Source organism: Podarcis pityusensis, assembly GCF_964106645.2.
Source record: "Podarcis pityusensis genome assembly, chromosome: 4".
NCBI classification, from domain to species: Eukaryota; Metazoa; Chordata; class Lepidosauria; order Squamata; family Lacertidae; genus Podarcis; species Podarcis pityusensis.
In genome coordinates this window covers 55,143,413-55,163,377 of record NC_138027.1, presented here as the reverse complement: position 1 = coordinate 55,163,377, position 19,965 = coordinate 55,143,413, and the positions used below count along the sequence as shown (strand labels likewise).

Below are 19,965 nucleotides of genomic sequence, written 5' to 3'. Positions count from 1 at the left end.
ATTCCCTCCAACAACTATTTGTCTGCAAAAACTCACTTACTGTTAAATTCCTAACTGGTGTCTTAGGTTAGCTGAACTTTGAATGAGCTAGTTGCAAATTGCACATTCTAAAGTTGAAGTACAGTCCTAACCTCAGGCAGAAATTCAGAATGCCTCCTCCTGATTTGTCCTATGATTAATGAGACATCATTGCCAACTCCTTTAGGCTTCATTCTTCACCTCAGCAGAAGTACAGCTATCATCTCAAAGAAATGAAAAACTTCAAAAACTCACTGCAGCAAGGGGGCAGAATGTGGGATTTTCCACGCTCTGCTTTGAGATGATCCAAGTCCCCCTTTTGCAAGCTATGTGTTACGATCGTGCAAAGACATGAGCCATCATGTGCTTGTTGCGGAACGGCATCTCAGACACATTGCACATTGCAATGGCCCCAGCGGGCAGATAAAAAGTTGTACTTTATCTGGCTCAAAATGGGAAATGTGCTAGATCCTGTGCAGCCAAAGAACAGCTGACTCTCTAGAAAATGCCTCCAGCATGAATTAGTGTAGAGTTGTAAATTTGCACGCAAAATTACCCCCCACCTTTTTTTCTTTCAAAAAACAAACACAAAACTTGTCTGAAGTGCTCAGATAATGAAGACTAAATCTGACCACTTATGGATGCAGGAAACTTAAAAATCCCATTTTCTAAAACAAAGCAACGCCTTTCCCCCTTTCCCCTTGTAATGCAGGAGTAAGAAACCTCAGGCCCTGGAAAAAATATGAATATTGCACTACAGGCTTCTTCATCTAGCTCTCAGAACTGGGCCACAAATCCTCTCACCAGGACACAGCCATCACTAACCATTTTTTGCATCCTGAGTCTTTCTTTTTGGCTGCAATGTGACCTTGTACTCTGATAATACCTCTTGCTTGCATGGTTGGAGGATGGAGAGGGATGTGCAAATGTGTGTTTAAATTAGCTTATACGAAGGTAAAATTTACATTTCTTACATCTCCCACTTTTGCCACTGGCAAAATACAGTGGAACCTTGGGTTATGTACCGCCCTCCTCATGAACGCTTCGGGTAATGAGCTCCACTAGCCTAGAGATAGGTGCTCCTGGTAGTGAACTTTGTCCTGGGATGCGAGCGGAAGTTGCGCAGCAGCAGTGGGAGGCCCCATTAGTGAAAGCGCGCCTCAGGTTAAGAATGGTTTTGGGTTAAGAACGGACCTCCGGAACGAATTAAGTGCTTAACCCGAGGTACCACTGTACCCTCAGAAAACTGCCCAGTACAGAATATGACCCTCAGGCTCACAAAGTTTCACCATCTCTGCTGTTGTTGTTGGCATCTGGCTGTAATGGCATATCATCATGGCTCTGTGCTTTGAAGGTCCTGAACCGGAAGGGTGCAACAAAGACTGATTTCTCTTGTGCATGCTGCTAGACAGGTCTTACTGTCAACATTATGTGTGCCGGGGGCACAAGATGGCTCAATACAGGCCAAAGTCATCAGTGCACATGGATTGCCAGGAATGAACGTGACTGTTATGGAAAAACAAACTATGCAGTGCTGTATTTCTGAAGGTGGAAGGGCTTAAGTCTGCTTTGAATTCACACCACCTGATCTGGAAATCCTTTCTTCCTCAATCAAGGCAGGTGAGGGCTGGTTCTGGTTATCCAGTTGTGAGGGGATGGTTCTCTGCACATATTCATGTGGGCCCCCCTATTCCTGTGTACTGAGCACTGCTAGGAAAGCCACTCCCAAAGCTAGCCCAAAGCAATCTCTGATTTTCAGTCATCCCCAAGATTATGTGAGCCTAAGAGATTACCTGAAATCTTTTCCTCTCTGGAGCATCTGTGAATAGTTTAGGTGGGCAAATTAAAGGCTGCAGCTTAACCACACGAGACTTTGATTAGTTAACAAATGGTTAAACAAAACACCCAGCTCATCACTCTTTAGAAGACTAAAACAGTAGTCAGGACTTTTTTTTTTAGTGAAATGATGTAACATCTCTTTTCTGCTTTCCTGTAAATGATTACGGGGCTTTGCGATCATTGCCTTGTCTGTCCTTCAACAGAAATACAGCAATGTTTTGGACACCAAATTTACCACAAGGTTAGCACATTTGCCACGTAATTCAGAACATGTTTCATAACTTTGCAGGCATACATGTTCACACAGTAATCGCCCATGACTTGGCGGTTTGATTTCCAGTTCCTAGATTTATTTTTAGTCAGCTTGGCAAAGTGGAAAGTTTTGCTTCCTCTGTGTTGGAGAACGGCAGCTGCCCCACTTCTGCCACTGCAATACATGGGTGCATGTTTGCTGTCATGGGAACCTAGTGGACACTGCCTGTGATGTCACTGGCGATGATGAGTAACTGTCAGGAAAGGTTGTATGTCCATAGTCACATGCAGCCTTCTGGAAAAAAGGAAACACAGGGCCACCTGCTTCACACCACGGTCCACCACCAGTTCAAAATAATCCAAGCAGTTCTGTACTCTACCTCTCAGGACATTTCCAGCTTTCCTCAGAGAGAAACTGACTTCAGTGGAAGCTGCTGAGATCTCAGCTAGTTGGCTTCACTATTTTTGTGACAGATTTGGGGAAGTGAATTAATGAAAAGCTTTCCCCTTCTGCAGCAAGCTCCCCTTCTGTTACATTTGAAGTTTGTCAGTATGACTTTGTTGGATCAGGGACAGTTGCAGAGTTGTGATAAGGTTTTAGATGCTCCCCTTCTCTCCATAAATGACTGTCTAGGTAACCCACATCTTCCTTGGTTAACAGTGTTGCTATCAGCCGCCTTGGTGAGGATATGGACTCAGAGGTGGAACAACTTGCTCATCGACAAGGTCCTTTCCTTCCAACAAGCCATCTTGCATAAGATTAGTAGTACCAAGAATCCAAAGTGGGTGAGAAGGAATCTTTTTGGCAAAACTATTATGATGGAAGACTCTCTTGCATAAAGTTGACAGTGAAGCTGACCCCCTCTATTCTTCAGTTTGTTTTAAATTGTTTCATTGGATTGTAACATTGTAGGATTCTATGGTTTTAAGCACCCACACACCTGGCCAGGATCTTGTGGTGAAGTAAGAAATCCATTTAAATTATAAAATAATAAAATGGGAATGATTCACAGAAGAAAAAGTCTAAGGGACTGAAGTTGTGAATTAAGGCATATCTTTAAGACTACCATCCCACATAACAGAAAGCCTCTTTAAGATCTCTGCACTTAAAGAAGCTGAATTTGCAAGAGGCAAATTGTTTAGGCTTTGAGGTTGTGTACTCTGCATCACATTTCACATGCTTAGTTACCAATGAAAGACAAGACTCCTTCATAAAAGTAACACATGCACTGAATTACAATCTGAATTCTTTCAATTTATGAGGATGTACATCTCCCCCTCCAGTATTATGCCAGTCACATGCCCGGCATGTGAGTTGGGGCGATGGGGGGCAGAACTAGCTACTAAGCAGTAGGCCTGTATATCCATGGAAAGATGAAAGCATCAATCCAGACATAAAGATGCGACCTCCAGGGCATCTGATTGGGTCAGGTTTGGGGGGGATGCTTGTTTTCTGTAGCCGCCTGTTGTAAACACTAACAAAATTAGCACCATATTAAGTTATCCCTTAAAGTCACCCTTTAAGAGGGAGTGTTGGAAAGCTCTTCTTGTGGGAAGTAGAGATATTGGATGCATCTGTAAACAGGATTGTATTTACACACACAGAAAAGATCCCAAATATTTCCCAGCTGTGTTTGCATGTACATTTGTAGCAAATGCCTCCATTTGGGCCTGTTTTACATGACTCACAGCAGAATTTCACAGTATTTTAAAAACCCCATACTAATTAGAAAACCACTCCAGGGTGTGTGTGGTTTTTGGAGTCCAAATCAAGAACTTGAAAAGTTCCACCATTGAAGGCAAGCACTATAGAGTATATGCAGTTTTATCAGTTATTGTGATCGTGTTCTTCAGGAGCATGTCTTGTTGGCGCATACACAATTCACGCCATTCAATTTGATAGAGACATGAGATCTAGCTAAGTAATGTATGCATATGGGTATTTATTGCTTCTGCTGAAAGATTGTCAACCTTGCAGGAGATGGAGCTGCTTCTCCGCAATACGTTTGCATTCAAATCTTGATGGACACTGATATGATGGAGAGTATTGCCCCCTGTGTCAACCCCCAGGACTTATTAGACACTTAGATATGTACTTATTGAATTGCTGGTAAGTTTCAAAATTACTGTTAAGAATTCATAAGCGTATAAACACAACTGTTAATATTCGTTCAAGAGGTTTTAATAACATTTTAAACATCAGACTGTACATTTAAATTTACATCAATCTCAAGATAAAAAATACTTTTCTTTTACAATATTTTTCATTTACAAACCATTTTTTTCCAGTGAAGTGTTTTTGTTTTTGGCAGTAAAAATAGCTGCTACATAAAACTTTCTCCTAACTGCTTAAAAGGAGTCAGAATTATTTCCAAAAATAGAATTCATATTTTAATCAGGATAGTTCATGAAGGGTGAGGGCAAAGGTTGGGGAATGGCCAACTGAAGGAAAAAAGTAAGGACTATACATATAAATTGTTTCCAAAAGGACATGCATGAAAGAGATATGCCATTAATAAATATATTTGAAAACAATATTAACATTTTCAATTTCAGTTAGAATAAAAGGCAAATTGGGCCTTTTATGCCCCAGGCTATATTATTAGTCTCTTGCAAAAAAAATGCTCAAAGTGTTTTTCAGCCAGCCATGAATTATTCTCCTTGCACAAAAAAGGCACTCAGCATGTGCCTATGTGATTTATCAACTCCTTCAGTAGATTAAATACTTGTTCCACGATGCTTAAGTGCTGCTGTTCTGAAATGAAACCTTAACTTTCCTCCTCTTTCAGATGCTTATATGAGCTTAAATTACAATATACAATATGTTAAATAGGAGCATTAAATTGCCAGAGAATCATTATGAACGTGCTTATATACAAAGACAAATTACAGACTTTGAAATGGTACATATTTCCTCCCTCTTTGTGAGGACTCTCTGCCACTGCTCCACCTGGCTCTGAGACTACAGTTTATTTGCGGAGGCCACATGCGCTGCTTTGGCAAGAACGCCCAATGCAAATTCAACTCAGAACCCAGACTTAAATAAAGGATGCCTAACCTTCCCTCTCTTAAATCACACGTCATGACATATAACATCTGCAAGGTTGTTATTTTAGGGTTTGTTCAAGCTAGAAATTCTGGTGGCTATCAGCCTTTGGTATGGGTAACACCCTTAATTATATGGTGGTATAAATAACCAGAACTCTAAACCCTGGAGTACTTTCGTATCTTCCAAGTTACAGCTGGGAACTGTGTTGACCTCACTTGTTGCTGCTCAAAAGGTTGGACACATCAATATCTGAAGCCATGGTGCCCCCAAATACGGCCATTTCTCTTTCCTTGGACTTCACCTGGTTCACAAAATCACTTCTTTTAAGGTCTTTTACAGCGCCCCACTCCAAACAGCCAGAAGGTAAAACTAATGACTGGTGCAGGAGGTCCCAGTTCACAGTTCATGCGTTGTTGCATTCTTCCATCAATGCTACAGAAAATTGCAACGCTCAGTCTTCTGTGTCTGGCTGCACTCCTAGCATTGCATGCAGCTCCTCTGCTGTATAGCCCAACAGGTTATGTAGGTCACATACAAAACGGTATACGTAGCGCTTCCCTGAAGTCTTGTGTATGATGTTCTTGTCATAGTAATAGCGGAGGCCGCGGCTCAGCTTCTCATAGTTCATTTTGGGCTTGTTTTTCCTTCTGCCCCATCGCCGTGCGACCTTAAAGGAGAAAAATGTGGTAAGAGTTATTAATATTCAAGGCAACCGCTGAAAATCTGGATTTTAGGAATGGAGTCATTTAGATTATTCCAAATGCCATGTTCTTTACACTAGCACATCCACAAGGCCAAGTTAACTGGAGCATACTAGGAACAAGTTCAAAAGGGAAAGGTGGAATGAAATGCCTAATCCTTAAAAGCTTAATGAATAGCTAAAGACATCTAGGGCATCTAGAGAGTTGCAAAAAAAGGAGGTTTTAAATAATGAAATACTTCCAAGTCACGCTTGAATTATGAGAATTATGAGTATATCTGAAGTGAAAAGCTTCAACAAATTAACTTTGCTGCAGCATTTTTATAACTGAAAGAATTTAAATCATGAAGCAACCACTTGATACCTAATAGAATTCATTCATTCTCTCATTCTCATATAATATTCCTATCCTGGTTCAGAGTTACCGTATGTCTTTTAAAAAAAAGCAAGCTGGCCAACAACTATACATGGGAAACAAGTTTTATACATCTAGTTAATACTGCTTATATTAAGGTGCAGAGTACAGGCTGTCCTTCGTCATAGCTCCACCTAAGAGTAGGCGCCAAACAATTTCTATTCATGACAACTGAACTACTAACCTCATCTGGATCTGTTAATTTAAACTCCCATCCATCTCCAGTCCAGCTAATGAATGACTGACACGATTTGTCAGTTAGAAGCTCTAAAAGGAACTGCCACAATTGTATCGGTCCACTACCTGTTAATACCAAGATAAGATAAAATTATTGTACACTGTCATACATAAATTAATGTGTTAAAGAGACTAGCACTCAGGATTTTAGTATAATTGCTTAGTATAACTAAAGTCTTCCTGGGTAAAGGTAAATATGACACCAGAAGTTGAATCAGAAAAAATAAAATATACACCTGTAGTTAACAGGATTTTCTTACAGTAGATCTGGATTCCCAATCTTAAAAAATTCATGGCAACAACTTGAAGGAAGCTTCCTGCTCTCCAAACTGTTGGCTATACTTTGCAGTATCCCTTATGTTTCACTCTGAAATCCACCCCAACAATTGAATTTCATCTGAAACATGGATTTCAGAAAAGAACTTGCACTGGGCACAAAAGAATTGTTGAATTCTGCTTTCATTTAGCTTTCATACACACAGAAAAGTGTACCAATAGTGGCTTTAATTAATCTTTATTTTGACGGTAGTCCGATATTGCTCCAGTTACATTTGTAATGGCTACCTCTGTTGTCATTTCACCTAAATAAAAACGCACCCTCACGGGGCATTATGCAATCGGTGAAGGGGCAGAAAAGCCCCAGAGGCAAAAAACAAAAAAGGTCAAGGAAAATATTGTAGTACTTGCCTGTAAACCCAGCTAGAATTGCTGCTGGTATAACTGGTTTCCCTTGCTCCACAGGGTCACTCCTTTCTTGAATGTAGTCTTTAAAGGACATTGTGGGTTTGTTCAGACACAAGGACTGGCTGCAGTCATCATCAAAACTCTCATAAGATGGCACACGCTGGACATCCACCAACGAGGACTGGCTGTTCCAAGACTGCAGCAATGAATCTGAGCCTTCATAACTTTCTGTGCCACTGTCACTTGAGTCATGCTCTTTAGGTTTACCTGAAAGTGTGGAAAAGTCACAAGTTTGGGTTCACTCAAGTTTTTCTTTGTATTAGTATCGCAGCTGAAAAAATGGAAATGCTAGGAACACCCGGGTTTGAATGGATGAGGCTGAGAATACAGGCTCAAAACTGCAATCTTAGGCTGGATCGAGACACATCAAAGAAGCGTTTCAGTTAAATGCGTTGTAAATTTAAACAGGGAAAACAGGTGGCACAATGTTATATCGCATATACAACGCATATCAATCGCATTTTCCTTTGCCAGTCTAGCTGAGTCCTTAATTCAGTGCAGTAAGCCAATGAGAATGCAGCTTAGTTTCATCTCTTTTCTTTTTAACAGTTAGTCTGCCCCCACTCCACCAATTAAGAACTCAAATTACAGAGGTTGCAATCCATCGTAGTTCAGATTATGTTTAAGTCCGTCAATTTTGCCCAGTTGTAGTCAGTAAGAATACTACTTTGAATCCAAGGGTTTTACTTAATAGATCAGCACATCACTTGAAATTGACTGCAACACCTCAAGGACCACTTCTCATATGAAACAACCTGGCCCCTGTAATCATCATATGAGGCCCTTTTTCTTTGTTACTATGGTATGCATTTTTGTTTATATATTGTAAATTGCCCTGTGATCTTCAGGTGAAGGGCAGCACAGAAATAATTAATTAAGTAAGTAAGCTTATGAAATTTATAGCTTAGTTGCCAACAGCTTAACAAGACAGGGTTTTTTTTCTTTTTTTCTTTAACAAATTGTACTGTACTCCGTTGACCTATCAAAAGGCACTATGAGTTCTCAGCATCTCAAAATAATGATTTGTGGTTGAGTAATAAAGAGGTAAGTTGGGTTGCTAACTCAGAAACAATAAGATTGGGTTTTTTTAAATACATAATTGCTAGAGCACATGTTAGGAACTGTATTATATTAATGTTTATTTCTCGGAATCTTCTATACTGTAAGCATTATGAACAACAAGGGATCATAGGGAAGTGCAATCTTACCAGAGTTATCCAACATCAAGTTCAAGTTGTTTCTTGCGAAGTCCTGGTTCATGGAGCAGTAGTTCACATTGACAGTTTCTAACTGTGCTTTAGGAAACATCTGATATTCTTGTTTTAGGTTAACTACATTTGGTCCAACAGATGTCTGACATAGGTCATCCAAAAGGCTGGATTTTGGATAGCTGAGGGCTTTTGGATAGCTGGGTACCTGAGCACAATACTGTGCTTGTTCTATGTTAATACCTGGGGGGGAAATGCACATTTGTTTTTATAATACTCATTGCAGACTCCCCTAGAACAGTATCAGAGGTCAAGTAGAGCAATACATGTATGGCCCTAACACTTGTTAGCACAATGTCAAATGCCAAACATGACAATTGGTCAACTCAATCTCCCCTGGCATCTATAACCTTCTCACCTCTCCCCAGGCAAATATATTGGGGTTTTTCCTTTAAGTTTCTAGTCCTAACACATCAGCATTTTGAAGCATATCCATTCCATTTATCACCAGTTCCTGGCAAAAAAACATACACCCCTCCCCAAATAACTTGACTACCTCCCTCACCCGTCTGAAAGTAAAAGGTATATAAAGCAACTTTCTGTAGATTGCTGAATATGCACATGCAATTTCATCCAGGGTGTATACTCTGTACAGCACAGGTATGAAATTGGCTATCTACTGACATCAAAAGGAAATTCAGTCTTTCCAGCTTTCCTTAACTGTTGTAATTAGCCTAATTAAAGATACTTACCTAATGTGTTGTTGTTGACCCAGTGCATGGATGAAGTGAGATGGGCGTTTTCCATATACTGATCTTGTGGCTTTTCTTCACTGTCTGGAAATAGAAAAAGTATTTGTTTATACATTTTGGACAGGGGAATTTTCATCTGTTAAAAGGCAACATGTGACATTTGTATAACACTTAACAAAAAGTTTAGCATTTACTTTTGCAAGTTTACCATCCACTGCCCCCAAACAAAACTTGTCATATGTTTCCTGGCTCATGCCACTACTCTGGTTAGACTTATTTACCTTTTATCATTTGATCCAGATGTTCCCAGAGAATATCACCCACATAATCAGGTGCCAATTCCAAGAAGCGCTCCTTTCCCAGTCTGCACAACTCTTGCCCATCCATGGCAAACCTCTCAAAGTTCACATTTACCAAACTAAATTCATTGGTGGCCCAGATAAGCCACTGGCACACCTGATGATGTGACCATAACCACGGATCTGCAAGGAGCAAGACAAACAAATTAACATTAAGGAAACTCTCTGCAGGACACACACTTATGCCTACTGGCTGCTGCCTCTTTTACTAACGCCTCTCCATATATTCTTTTGAGAAGCATCCAGTAAACTAAACCTACACCAAGCTCAGGCTACAATCCTCAAAAGATCATTTGCAAGCATTTAGTTTAGTTCAGAAACTCTCATTTTGTTTACTGGTAAAACTACCTTTCTAAGGCTAATCAGTGTAGTCTTTTGCATTAGAAATAAAGTACTTACTATTTGGAATACCCAGTCTGCGCTGTTCCTTTGTGAAACCACTGAAAGTTGCTTTTAAGGCCTGACTCATCACAGCCTTACTGCATGGGGTTAAGAGAGGCAATTCACAGCTGTTTGATTCTGAAAGGCAGAAGAGTTGCAATACTTTAGAAAAGGGAAAGGGGGGAAATGTTTAAGTTTCTTCTTTCTCAACTGAAGCAATGCTTTGTTATTAATATAGATTTTGGACCCAACTGTATTCTTTACAGAAGTTGCCAGCGACGTGGCATTAGAAGAGACTAGCAATATTTCAACACTAGAAAAGAACATAAAGTAACCGTGTTTAGAATTGTTTGCAGAAACATAGTAATTATTCCGAACTTGTTATTTAGCTCTGCATTCCTTCAGGACAGGATCACCAGCATTGCTATCAATGATTTTAACTCGCTTTTTGTAAGAAAGAGTTTGCCTTTGGTATACAGAGTTATAATCATTTCAAAACCACAATACTTCGCTTATCTATGTTCTATTGACTATTTCGTCAGGTGTACAGCACTATTATGGCAAGAACAGTGTTGCTGCAACTGGGGCTCTGACGAACTATCTGAATTCATTTACTGATAGGCTACCTGCCAGTGTGACTTTCAGAGTAAAATACTACTTTCATTATCAGAAGAACTAAATGAACTTTGCATCCTGATCAGTTTCAAGCCTAGGACCAAGAAAGCAGTCATAGTGCTCCTTTGCTTGTAATGGCTTCGCCATTAATTCCAACAACTATGCACATCTTTGTACTTTGCTACTCAAGCTAATGGAGCCACATGCACAATCTGGACTGAGAATTTTAAATTTATATTACGAGGGGTATACCTGTGCCCACCTCTACCAAGACATTTCCTACATAAGCACTATAGTGGAACCTCTACTTACAGACATAATCCGTTCCGGAGGTCTGTCTGCTGGTCAAAACAGTGCGCTAGAAGAGGCGTCTTGTGCAAATGTGCATTCGGCAGTAGTGAATCGCGGCAAACCCGGTGTTTACTTCTGGGTTTGCCATGGACGCAACTTGGAAAGTCCGCGAGACAAGTTGTATGTAAGTCGAGGTTCCACTGTACTCAAATTAATAGGAGCTACATATGAGCAATGACTTTGCTTCAACGCTATCCTATTATAAATAAGAGGAGATGCCCACAGATTGTGCCTTCTCTAATTCTACATACAGGTGACTTCGGACCACATCCTGTTTAGAGTATTCCATTCTATTAACTAGCACGACAGTGGTGTTACATTTATTAAACTGGTATTTACCATAAGAAATAGAATCAAGGCCTGTTGGCACTTCCTGGACTGTCTGATCTTCATTTAATGAGGGAAAGTATCCAGTAAACAAAGAATTTGCACCTTCAAAGCAATCAAATGCAGGCTGCCGCTGAAAAAGAAAATACAAGAAGTTCAGTTTGGATATTTTAGTACACGCACAAGTTTATAGAGCAAATGTGATATGGTTATGTAACTCATTGTTCCAGGAATCTTAACAGTTCCATTCTATGTTAAGCAGCCCTTTCTTAGTCAGTATCATTTCCCTTGAAACTGACTAAGTACATACAAAGGATTGACGTTGGATTTCCTGATTTACTAAAAGCTGTAGCAGTAGTACAAAAGCATCTTCAGATTCATAATGTCATGGAGCATATCCTTGCAACATTTTAAAAGCACAATCTGAAATTTGAATTAACAAAGGTTTAGGTATTATTTTAAAGGATTTGCTTTATTTTATGAAGCACTGTTCGCATTTGAATGACCACACAGCACTATAAATTCTATTAAGGGGGGAATAGGTATGGTCTAGACTCTAGAAAACAATGGGAGACACACATGAAATCTGAACAGTAATCTGAGGTTTTATAATTATTTACTTTCCTAAGTAACTTCCTTTTTATGAAGCTATTCACCAGAATAGTTTTATGAAGTGCACACTAACTGCATACTGATATACAGAAACTGCACACTAACCTTTCTTGTATAATTGTGTATAATATGTATAAGCACCTATTTGATAAAACAAAAATCACACACACACGAGAATACAACACTACCATCTTTGTAGCAGCCATTGTAAAGCAAGTCTGATATAAAAGATTTGATACATTCCACTATTTTTTTTCACCTATTAACTCACAAACATAGCCATTCACTGAAATGTTTTCACATTATTAAAATGGTTAGCTTGCTGAGGTGTTAAGATAGACTTCCAAGAACAATGTGTTTGACTTTCTACTGCTTTTATTAATATATTTGTATTCAAATGGTCAGGGAAGCAGCATATCTATGAAGTCTGGGTGCCAGTTTTGGGTAACTTCTCTAATACACTGCTACTGATTTCACCCTTTAAATTCAAAAAAGCATATCACAGGGTGGAAAAGCCAGCACAAAGTACGTCTCTCAGATGTGTGCCTCTAATGGCTGGTTTTAGCCCAACACTAATTTAGTCAATGTGATTCAGTCTAGAACAAAGAAACTGTTCATATAGACATTACTCCAATAAGAAAATTCAGCTTTAAGAACTTAACTTGAGCAAGTTGCTGTACAAATGAAATGATTAATAATAAGCCAGCTGTCTAGCCTTCTAACAACATAAATTCTTTCAATGTTAACTGATAAAAGATCTGAGTCAACACTTTCAACATAATCTGGAAACTCCTGTGTTTTGTGTAAACAAGTGACCCTTGTACTGAGTCACTGGAAAAAATGCAGCAGAATTAAGAGTGAGTAAAAGGCATGCTGTACTGAAAAAAATGTTTTGAATATGAAACTAAACAGCACAACGAGCACGTTAAAAGCATAGACACATAAAAATCCTGAACAAATGAGGAACAGTTGTACAATGTTGGAACTGTGCCCAGAAGGCCAATGTAAGTCAACCAATATGCCTTCAATATTGTTTGTGACCGGCCTACCAGCCAAGAAAAGGTTAGCAAGCATCTTCCATAATGCCTACACTTATATTATTTTGTCTTAACTAAGTAAAAATACAACCTTGCACAGTTTATTGCTAAATTAAGACATAGCTTCATTTTGCTAAATTATTCTGTCTCCGATTCCCTCAAAGGATTGAATGTCAGGCATTATTGAAAGAAATCAATAGTGGAATTTTTAAAGAGACATTAGTTGTTGATGTCACAGTAAGCCAAAACAAAAGACAAAGCACTTCTCATAGAGGACTTTGAATTTTTAAACTAAGGACAGTTTGGGTGTAAATACAATCAACTGTACATTAAAATGCTACTTGACACCAGCACATTAAGCTTTTGGCTATCTCAACAGTGCATTTATTTTATACACCTGTCTTGGTGAGATCACCAGGCAGGATTTGGCTTTCAAATTGCATAGCAAATAAGAAAACAGTTTCTGTTATTCTCTTTTCAAATGTAGAAAGCCTATATGCAAATGACACAACATCGAATTAAACTAATAGTCTTTACTGCACTGTTACTGAAAATGTTAGTTTTTAGCTGGAATAGAAGTATATTGTTTATAGCATGTAAAAATAGTTTCATGCATGCAAAATTAAAGTGTTACTGAAAATGTTTGTTTTTCACAACTCACCTTGAGCAGTCCTCTATATGCATTGCACACAGGTGCTACCTGATCCATGTTTTTGATTCCAAAGTCACTCATCTAAAATGAGAAAAGATTATATATATGAGAGCTATTTGTTGACAGGGGGGAAAACGCTTTTGGCTCATGCATGAACAGTCTATCTGCTGCAGTTTACAAAGGTCATACATGAATGTCACCAATTTCCTTCATTCAGAAGGGAGAACATAGGAGAAGCAAATCAAAAGTTATTATTTTAAAACGTTCTTTTAAACTTTAATGTCCCAACTCCAAAGAGTTACACAACTAGCTTTCAAACATCACCCCACCTCACAGAAATATTTTGAAAGAGGGTAATTTGCCAAGCTGTATGTGATATGGCTTGGTGGGTGGGTGGGGTGTCACTGACCAATCCAAAACTCCAACAATCAGTATGTCAGACTTGGCTATTTTAACTTACAAGTTACAACATAATGTTCTACCAACACAGAACATTTTTTTATTTTTAAAGATACACAATTGGGTACAACCATCAAAGTACTCACTATGGGAGAAGACTAGGCATCAAACACCAAAATACCAATCGCTACAACAGCATCTTGACATGTACGCTATAAAGGTTACGTTGATGCTGCCTAGTATTTAACTTATAATAAGGATTATGAAATAGGGAGGCATTTTGGCTCAGTGGCTGGACTTTGGTATGGCACTGTGAAATACAAGTTCAAATCACCAGTCAGCCATGAACACAATGGATGGTCTTGGGTAAGTCAACAGCATCTCAGCCAAACCTATGTCACAAGATTGTTGTGAACACAATATTTCATTTTTGCTCTACTTCATTTCTATTGATGAAATCTCTCTGTTTTATGTAGAATGACTCCCTTCAGCTTCTGGCAAAAGTATAGACTGTCTGAATTATAAATTATTACTGAAACACAATAAAATGCTATTGCTATCTAAAGATGGTATTATTCATCATCCACTCATCATGAACAGCTGAATACTTAAGTATGCATGGCCTTAAGTGAGCTTTCCCAAAAATCCATAAAAGTAAGCGTACACATAGATCAAACAAGAAAAAAGGTTTTAATACTGTTTTCAATTCTTTCTAAAATCTCCCCTCCTTTTTTACTGCAGGACAGTTTGGGTGTAAATACAATCAACTGTACATTAAAATGCTAAAATTAAAATGTTAAAATGCTAAAATGAGATCATATAAAAAGAATACTGTTGGAACTTAATACTGATAGTCATTTGAAAACTAAAGAATTGTTAGAGAGTAATGACACAGCAAGCAGCACCTCATCCTAATCACATCCATTTGGTTAGAGAATCTCCCAGCTATTAGTGGAATTTACTTCCATATAAGTTTCCTTAGGGTCATCACTCTTCATTAAAACAATTACTTTAGAACAGATATATTTTATCGGACCTAGTTCCATATTTTTGTTAGCCTTAGAAAAGGTACACTCTAGTTTCCTACCAACTCAAACACCAATTTTGTACTCACTTGCTCCAATTATCCAATCAGGCCTATACAACCTACAGGCCTGAAGTGAAATAAAACCAGAGCCAATTCTTATTAGCCTCCATTAATTCTTAGTCCTACTAAATGTAAGTAGGCCGCCCTGACTAACTACCCATGTTTCAAGCTCAGCCTTGGGCAGTGGTGTTGTCTGTGCCACCCTCCCCCCACTTTTGGCTCTAGACTCTAGAGAAAATGTGAGCCTTGCCCTTGGGCTGCTCTTCCCCAGCACTACCTAATGATCAACTTTTCACATCATAAATAAATTTTACTAGGGGTTTCCACAGGCAAACTGTACACGCCACTGTAGATATCTATAATTTGGCTCCTCTATTTCCCCATTCACTATAATGGAGAACCTAAAAGTAGCTATAACTTTTCTCATTTTGGCCAAAGTGGATGAGATTTACAGGTACAGGAGCTCCTCCAGAGTGGATTAAGCTTGCCAAATTGCAGACAAATAGATCCGGGGGCTTTTTGTGAGGAAAGTAAAAGGCATTCATTTTCTTCCATAATCTCTTATGAAAGCAGAGCAGGGGTTTCTCTCTTGCTCTTTCTTACCTTAAAACAGTTAAGAAGTGGTTGGGTCATGTGTATTCTTGATTCTAAAGTTTTAAAAACTCTGCAGTTTCACATTGGGCCTAGTTTCTGGTGCCCTTCAATAGATCTTACAGACCTTGCCTGTGTCCTCTGATAGGCCACTCCAGTACAGGCTTTAAATCATGATGCTTTTGTAGAACACTCCTGTGGAGTTCTGAAGAGCTCTGGGTTTGTTTGTGTTAAAGCAGAACAATGAAGGATTTTTTTTTTAACACCTTAACTTTCATTATTTTTTAAAAAAATACCTCTATTGCTGGGCTTAACAAAGAACAACCCAGAGTCTTCCGTGCTCTGCAGGCAACATGCTGGACAGCATCACTTATTGCAAAGCCCACAGACCTAGGATAACTAGATATACAATGACATAGTAATTATGGGTTTAAAAACCTAGAAAATAAAGTGACACTCTGTGCAGGCCCTGTTCTAAACTGGGGGGTGGGGCGGCAATTGCCTACATCATGTTTTAACAAGACCCCCCCCCCCTTCAATCTAATTTGCTTCTTTATTCAGCTCCCACACATAACTGATGCACACACTATTTGATTATTGTTGGGATAAAGGATTTAAAGAGACCAAGAGCAAACTGCACTACAGTGAGGGGAAATGATAACGTACTTTATATTTAATAGTGTCAGGAACAGTATAATGTGAGTTCTCTGACTAAAACTCTTAAAACTACAGTGTACTGTTGATGGAACTGTGATAAGACCTGAGTACATTAACTCAACAAGAGAGGATCAAAGAGAAGGCTATAAAAGCAAGCTTATGGGGCGTTGTTCAGTTCGTCACAATTGAGCACAAATGTTTTATAGTAATGCTTTGGCACAGAGTTGGTTTAACCCTTATCTTTCAGACTGGTTATCAGTTTCCAGGAATCCATCTGTGTATCCACCTCATGTACTTTGCGTAAGGAGGTTATCAGCCAACAGATCAAAATGCTGTTAATTTTAATGTAGGGTTTTCCCCCCTTAAGAATTCCACACCTGGCATGAAAAGGTAAGAACATGGCCTAGGTTTTTCTCCCTTATGACAAGTCTTTAAAATCCCTGACCATTAAAGTGGAAATCCATTTTAATTTAGTGTCACTTTAAGTTGTCTGCTCATATAGAAATCTGTATTGATACAGAATTTTAAAACCTCAGGTTTATATAATGAGCTATTTAAACTTGAAAGAATTTATGTGGTAAGTATGAAATACTTTATATATTAATTATACTGGGTGAACTCCTGGTCTCTGTGTGTTTTCAAACATACATGGGCTCTCTCTCCTCCTAGTCAAAAATACATTTTTTTCTGATAGCTCCACTAACACAGTTCTTTCAAAAATCAAATTGCAACAAGCAATGCTTTCTTAGCTTCAAGAGAAGCTTTCTTTTCAAACAGCTTTGTTTATGGAGGCAGAGGCTAGTTTCCTGAGGTTCAGCACTGGCTACAACTGCATTTTATATTAAAACTGGATATTATTGACCAAAATCTCCTGAGCTAAATGGGTTCCTGTAAATAAGCATCTTCTACATAAACGATGAATATGAAGAGCCCTTGCCCAACTAATTAGCTGATATTTCTTCCAGTAAAATATAAATAAATGTTACTGATGTTTAAGCAAGATTTTCCTGCATTCATTCATTTTCTGGAGAAGTTTGTTACATACATACTGCCATGACTGTAGCATGTTTAAGAAAAGCCATATGTAACATGTGGTGCTCGATTGTACAAGTATGCATAGGTATATCTTCTGGGTACATTTTTTATAAAGGGGGAAGGGGAATAGGTGAAGAGATAAACAGCCTGTTGCTTGTTGTTACTCTCTAGCAAATCATAGTATACCAAAAAACAAGTCTGGAGGCATATGCTTTTTGTGGATAAAACTAGGCCTTACTTTTCCATTTGCCTTATAAACACATGGTCAAGCTAGCAGGTAACTAAAAACTTACTTATGTGTAGGTGATTTCAAGCAGGATTAAGAATTCATTTTAGGGCTATGAGGAAGTCAGCCAGAAGCAGTTAATGCATTCATGATCAACATTTAGTAACCAGAGACCAAAACGTTAAAATACTAAAAATACTAACTATAAAAGATCACTAATGATTTTATCCCCTTGTCCTTTTCAAAGCAACATTATAAACAACTTAATTTCTTACAATAAAGTTTAAAAGTCTAATCAACAGTGAACCAGTATTAATGTGAATATGCCACACAAACAACCTATTCACTCTCACAAAAGGTACACAAAAATGCAGCAAGACATTTAGCTGTTGGGGGGGGACGACCCATACAGACATAATTTTTTTAGGGCAACAATTTCCTTCTCTGATCCTGCTCATATCCAAAGAAACATCCATTAAGTGCCATTAGCACGTGGATCAATAGCATTACAAGATTCATTTATATCGGAAATGAAGACTTAATGCGGTAAAAGCCTTCTGCATGCAACACTTTATGCAAAAAAGAAATAGTGATCAAACTACAGTACAAATACTGTGACACTTGATCTTAACAGCCCAAATATTTACCAGAGTGAGCAACAAGAACACACTAAAAGTGGGTTTTTTTTAAAAAAAAAAGTTGGTTTTTTAAACTCCTATCATTCATCTTATATGCGCCTCTCCTCTTTCTTCTAATCACATGGAGATCAACTGACTTGCAAAGTCAGATCTGAATTATTCTAGTTCACGGACCCCATTCACAAATCCAAACAAAAAAAAATTACACCAACGCATTTTTAGAAGAGCTGCTCTAGTAAAAGCGAGATAAGGCCAAAACAACTGTTTTGCCGGGCCAGGGAGATTTTCGCCTTTGATTCCGAAGCAGTTATTTCCCACCAGCACAAACATTTTCAAGGCAGAACTGATGGCCGAAATCCCAAGAGCCCAGATCAGAAAGAACTCCAAAGCAGCTTCCGGGAAAGCGGAAAGACCTGTTACTCGCTAAGCAAAGCAACGCCTGCTCCCTCGCTCCGCCGGGATGTGCCCGGCATCCCTACGACGAGAGCCCGCGCTGCAAGCCACACAAAAAGGACGTGTGTGTGTGTGTGTGTGTGTGTGTGTGTGTGTGTGAGAGAGAGAGAGAGAGAGAGTGAGTGAGAGAGAGAGAGAGAGAGAGAGACAGACAGACAGAGAAACACACGGAGCAGAAGACCCGTATCCGGCTTGGCGAGATGCTCTTCCACCACAAGCACCGATTAGCGCCTCTGGCCCACAGAGCACGACAAATCCCTGGCCAGAAAGGCTGGGGGAAAGGGCACGGCGCTCTCCGTCTTCTCTCCCCCGCCCCCGCCAATTCCCTCTCGCCCACCTGCACCCCGTCGCCAGTTACCTGAGCCCGCCTGCCCGAAGGCGCCTCCCTCCAGCCCAGAGAAGCGCGCGCGCGCGCCAGCCTCCGCGAGCCCAGGTTCCCTCGCGCTCCCTCCCGCCGTCTCCCGGCTTGTGTTTCCCGCGCCGCGCCCGGCGGCCTCGCTCGAGGTCCCTCACCTGGCCGATGAAGATCCGCACTCCGCCCCGTCCAAAAGGCGCCTCCGCTTGTGGACACCCCCAAAAAATATCCTTGCGCGGCAGCCGAAGGCGCGCGCACAAAGCACACGGCGACGTTATCCCAACACGGCTCCGGAGGTGGAGACGACCCTCCCGGCAAAGCACCACCAGCCGCGGCCGAGTGAAAGGGGCGAAGAGGCTCTCGAGCAAACTCCCAGGCCGCCGAAGGACGTGTTTGCGTGTGTGTGAGGGAGCTCGAGGTGGCTTCCCGCCGGCGCTGCTGGTGGCCCTGGAGTGACTGCGTTGCGCTGGCGCGGGTTGGGCACGCCTGGCTTCTTGACGGGGCGAGGGCGGCGCCGAGGGAGGGAGGCGGAGCGCGAGCAGGAAGAGCCGCCCCTCCGCTCTGCTGCTGCTGCTGCTGTGCTGCCCCGCTGCAAGCAGGAGAGCAGCCCCAGCTGCCTCTGTCCCCTCGACGGAGACGCCGGGAAGCCTAGAGGGGGAGGAGATGGCGAGGCTCAGAAGAAACCTACTTCGCAGAACAAGGCGAAGGAAGACCAAAGCCCTTGATCCACTTAGATCTCAGAAACTGCACTTCGAGAGCGCAATGACGAGAGCCTTTTTGGATCAGACCAATGGCCTATCTTGGTCCAGCATCCCGTTTCTCGCAATGGCTAACCAGATGCCCGTGGAAGCCCCCAAATACGAAATGAGCTTGCCCGGAGCTTATTGTTGTCATGCTCAGGAAGAAAACCCATAATTCTTAAGTTTATCTGTAAACTGTCAGGGGGAAAAGCAGGGTATAAATAAATATTATAATA

General features: G+C 40.2%; 1 protein-coding gene and 1 long non-coding RNA gene across 2 annotated transcripts; one reads left to right on the top strand and one right to left on the bottom strand.

Moving 5' to 3' along the window:
* The first annotated feature begins 1,847 nt into the window (after positions 1-1,847).
* LOC308476269 lies at positions 1,848-4,985 on the top strand. The gene is made up of 2 exons (XR_013985822.1): positions 1,848-2,895; positions 4,088-4,985. It is a non-coding gene; the product is annotated as an uncharacterized lncRNA (long non-coding RNA).
* ETS2 (ETS proto-oncogene 2, transcription factor) lies at positions 4,276-19,465 on the bottom strand. The gene is made up of 10 exons (XM_081003804.1): positions 19,148-19,465; positions 13,558-13,629; positions 11,260-11,380; positions 9,973-10,092; positions 9,496-9,696; positions 9,215-9,298; positions 8,463-8,705; positions 7,194-7,461; positions 6,458-6,572; positions 4,276-5,825 (listed from the first exon to the last, which is right to left on the bottom strand). Exons 2-10 carry the CDS (start codon positions 13,627-13,629, stop codon positions 5,610-5,612), a joined length of 1,440 nt encoding a protein of 479 aa, XP_080859930.1. The 5' UTR covers positions 19,148-19,465; the 3' UTR covers positions 4,276-5,609.
* Between the last annotated feature and the right edge of the window lie 500 nt (positions 19,466-19,965).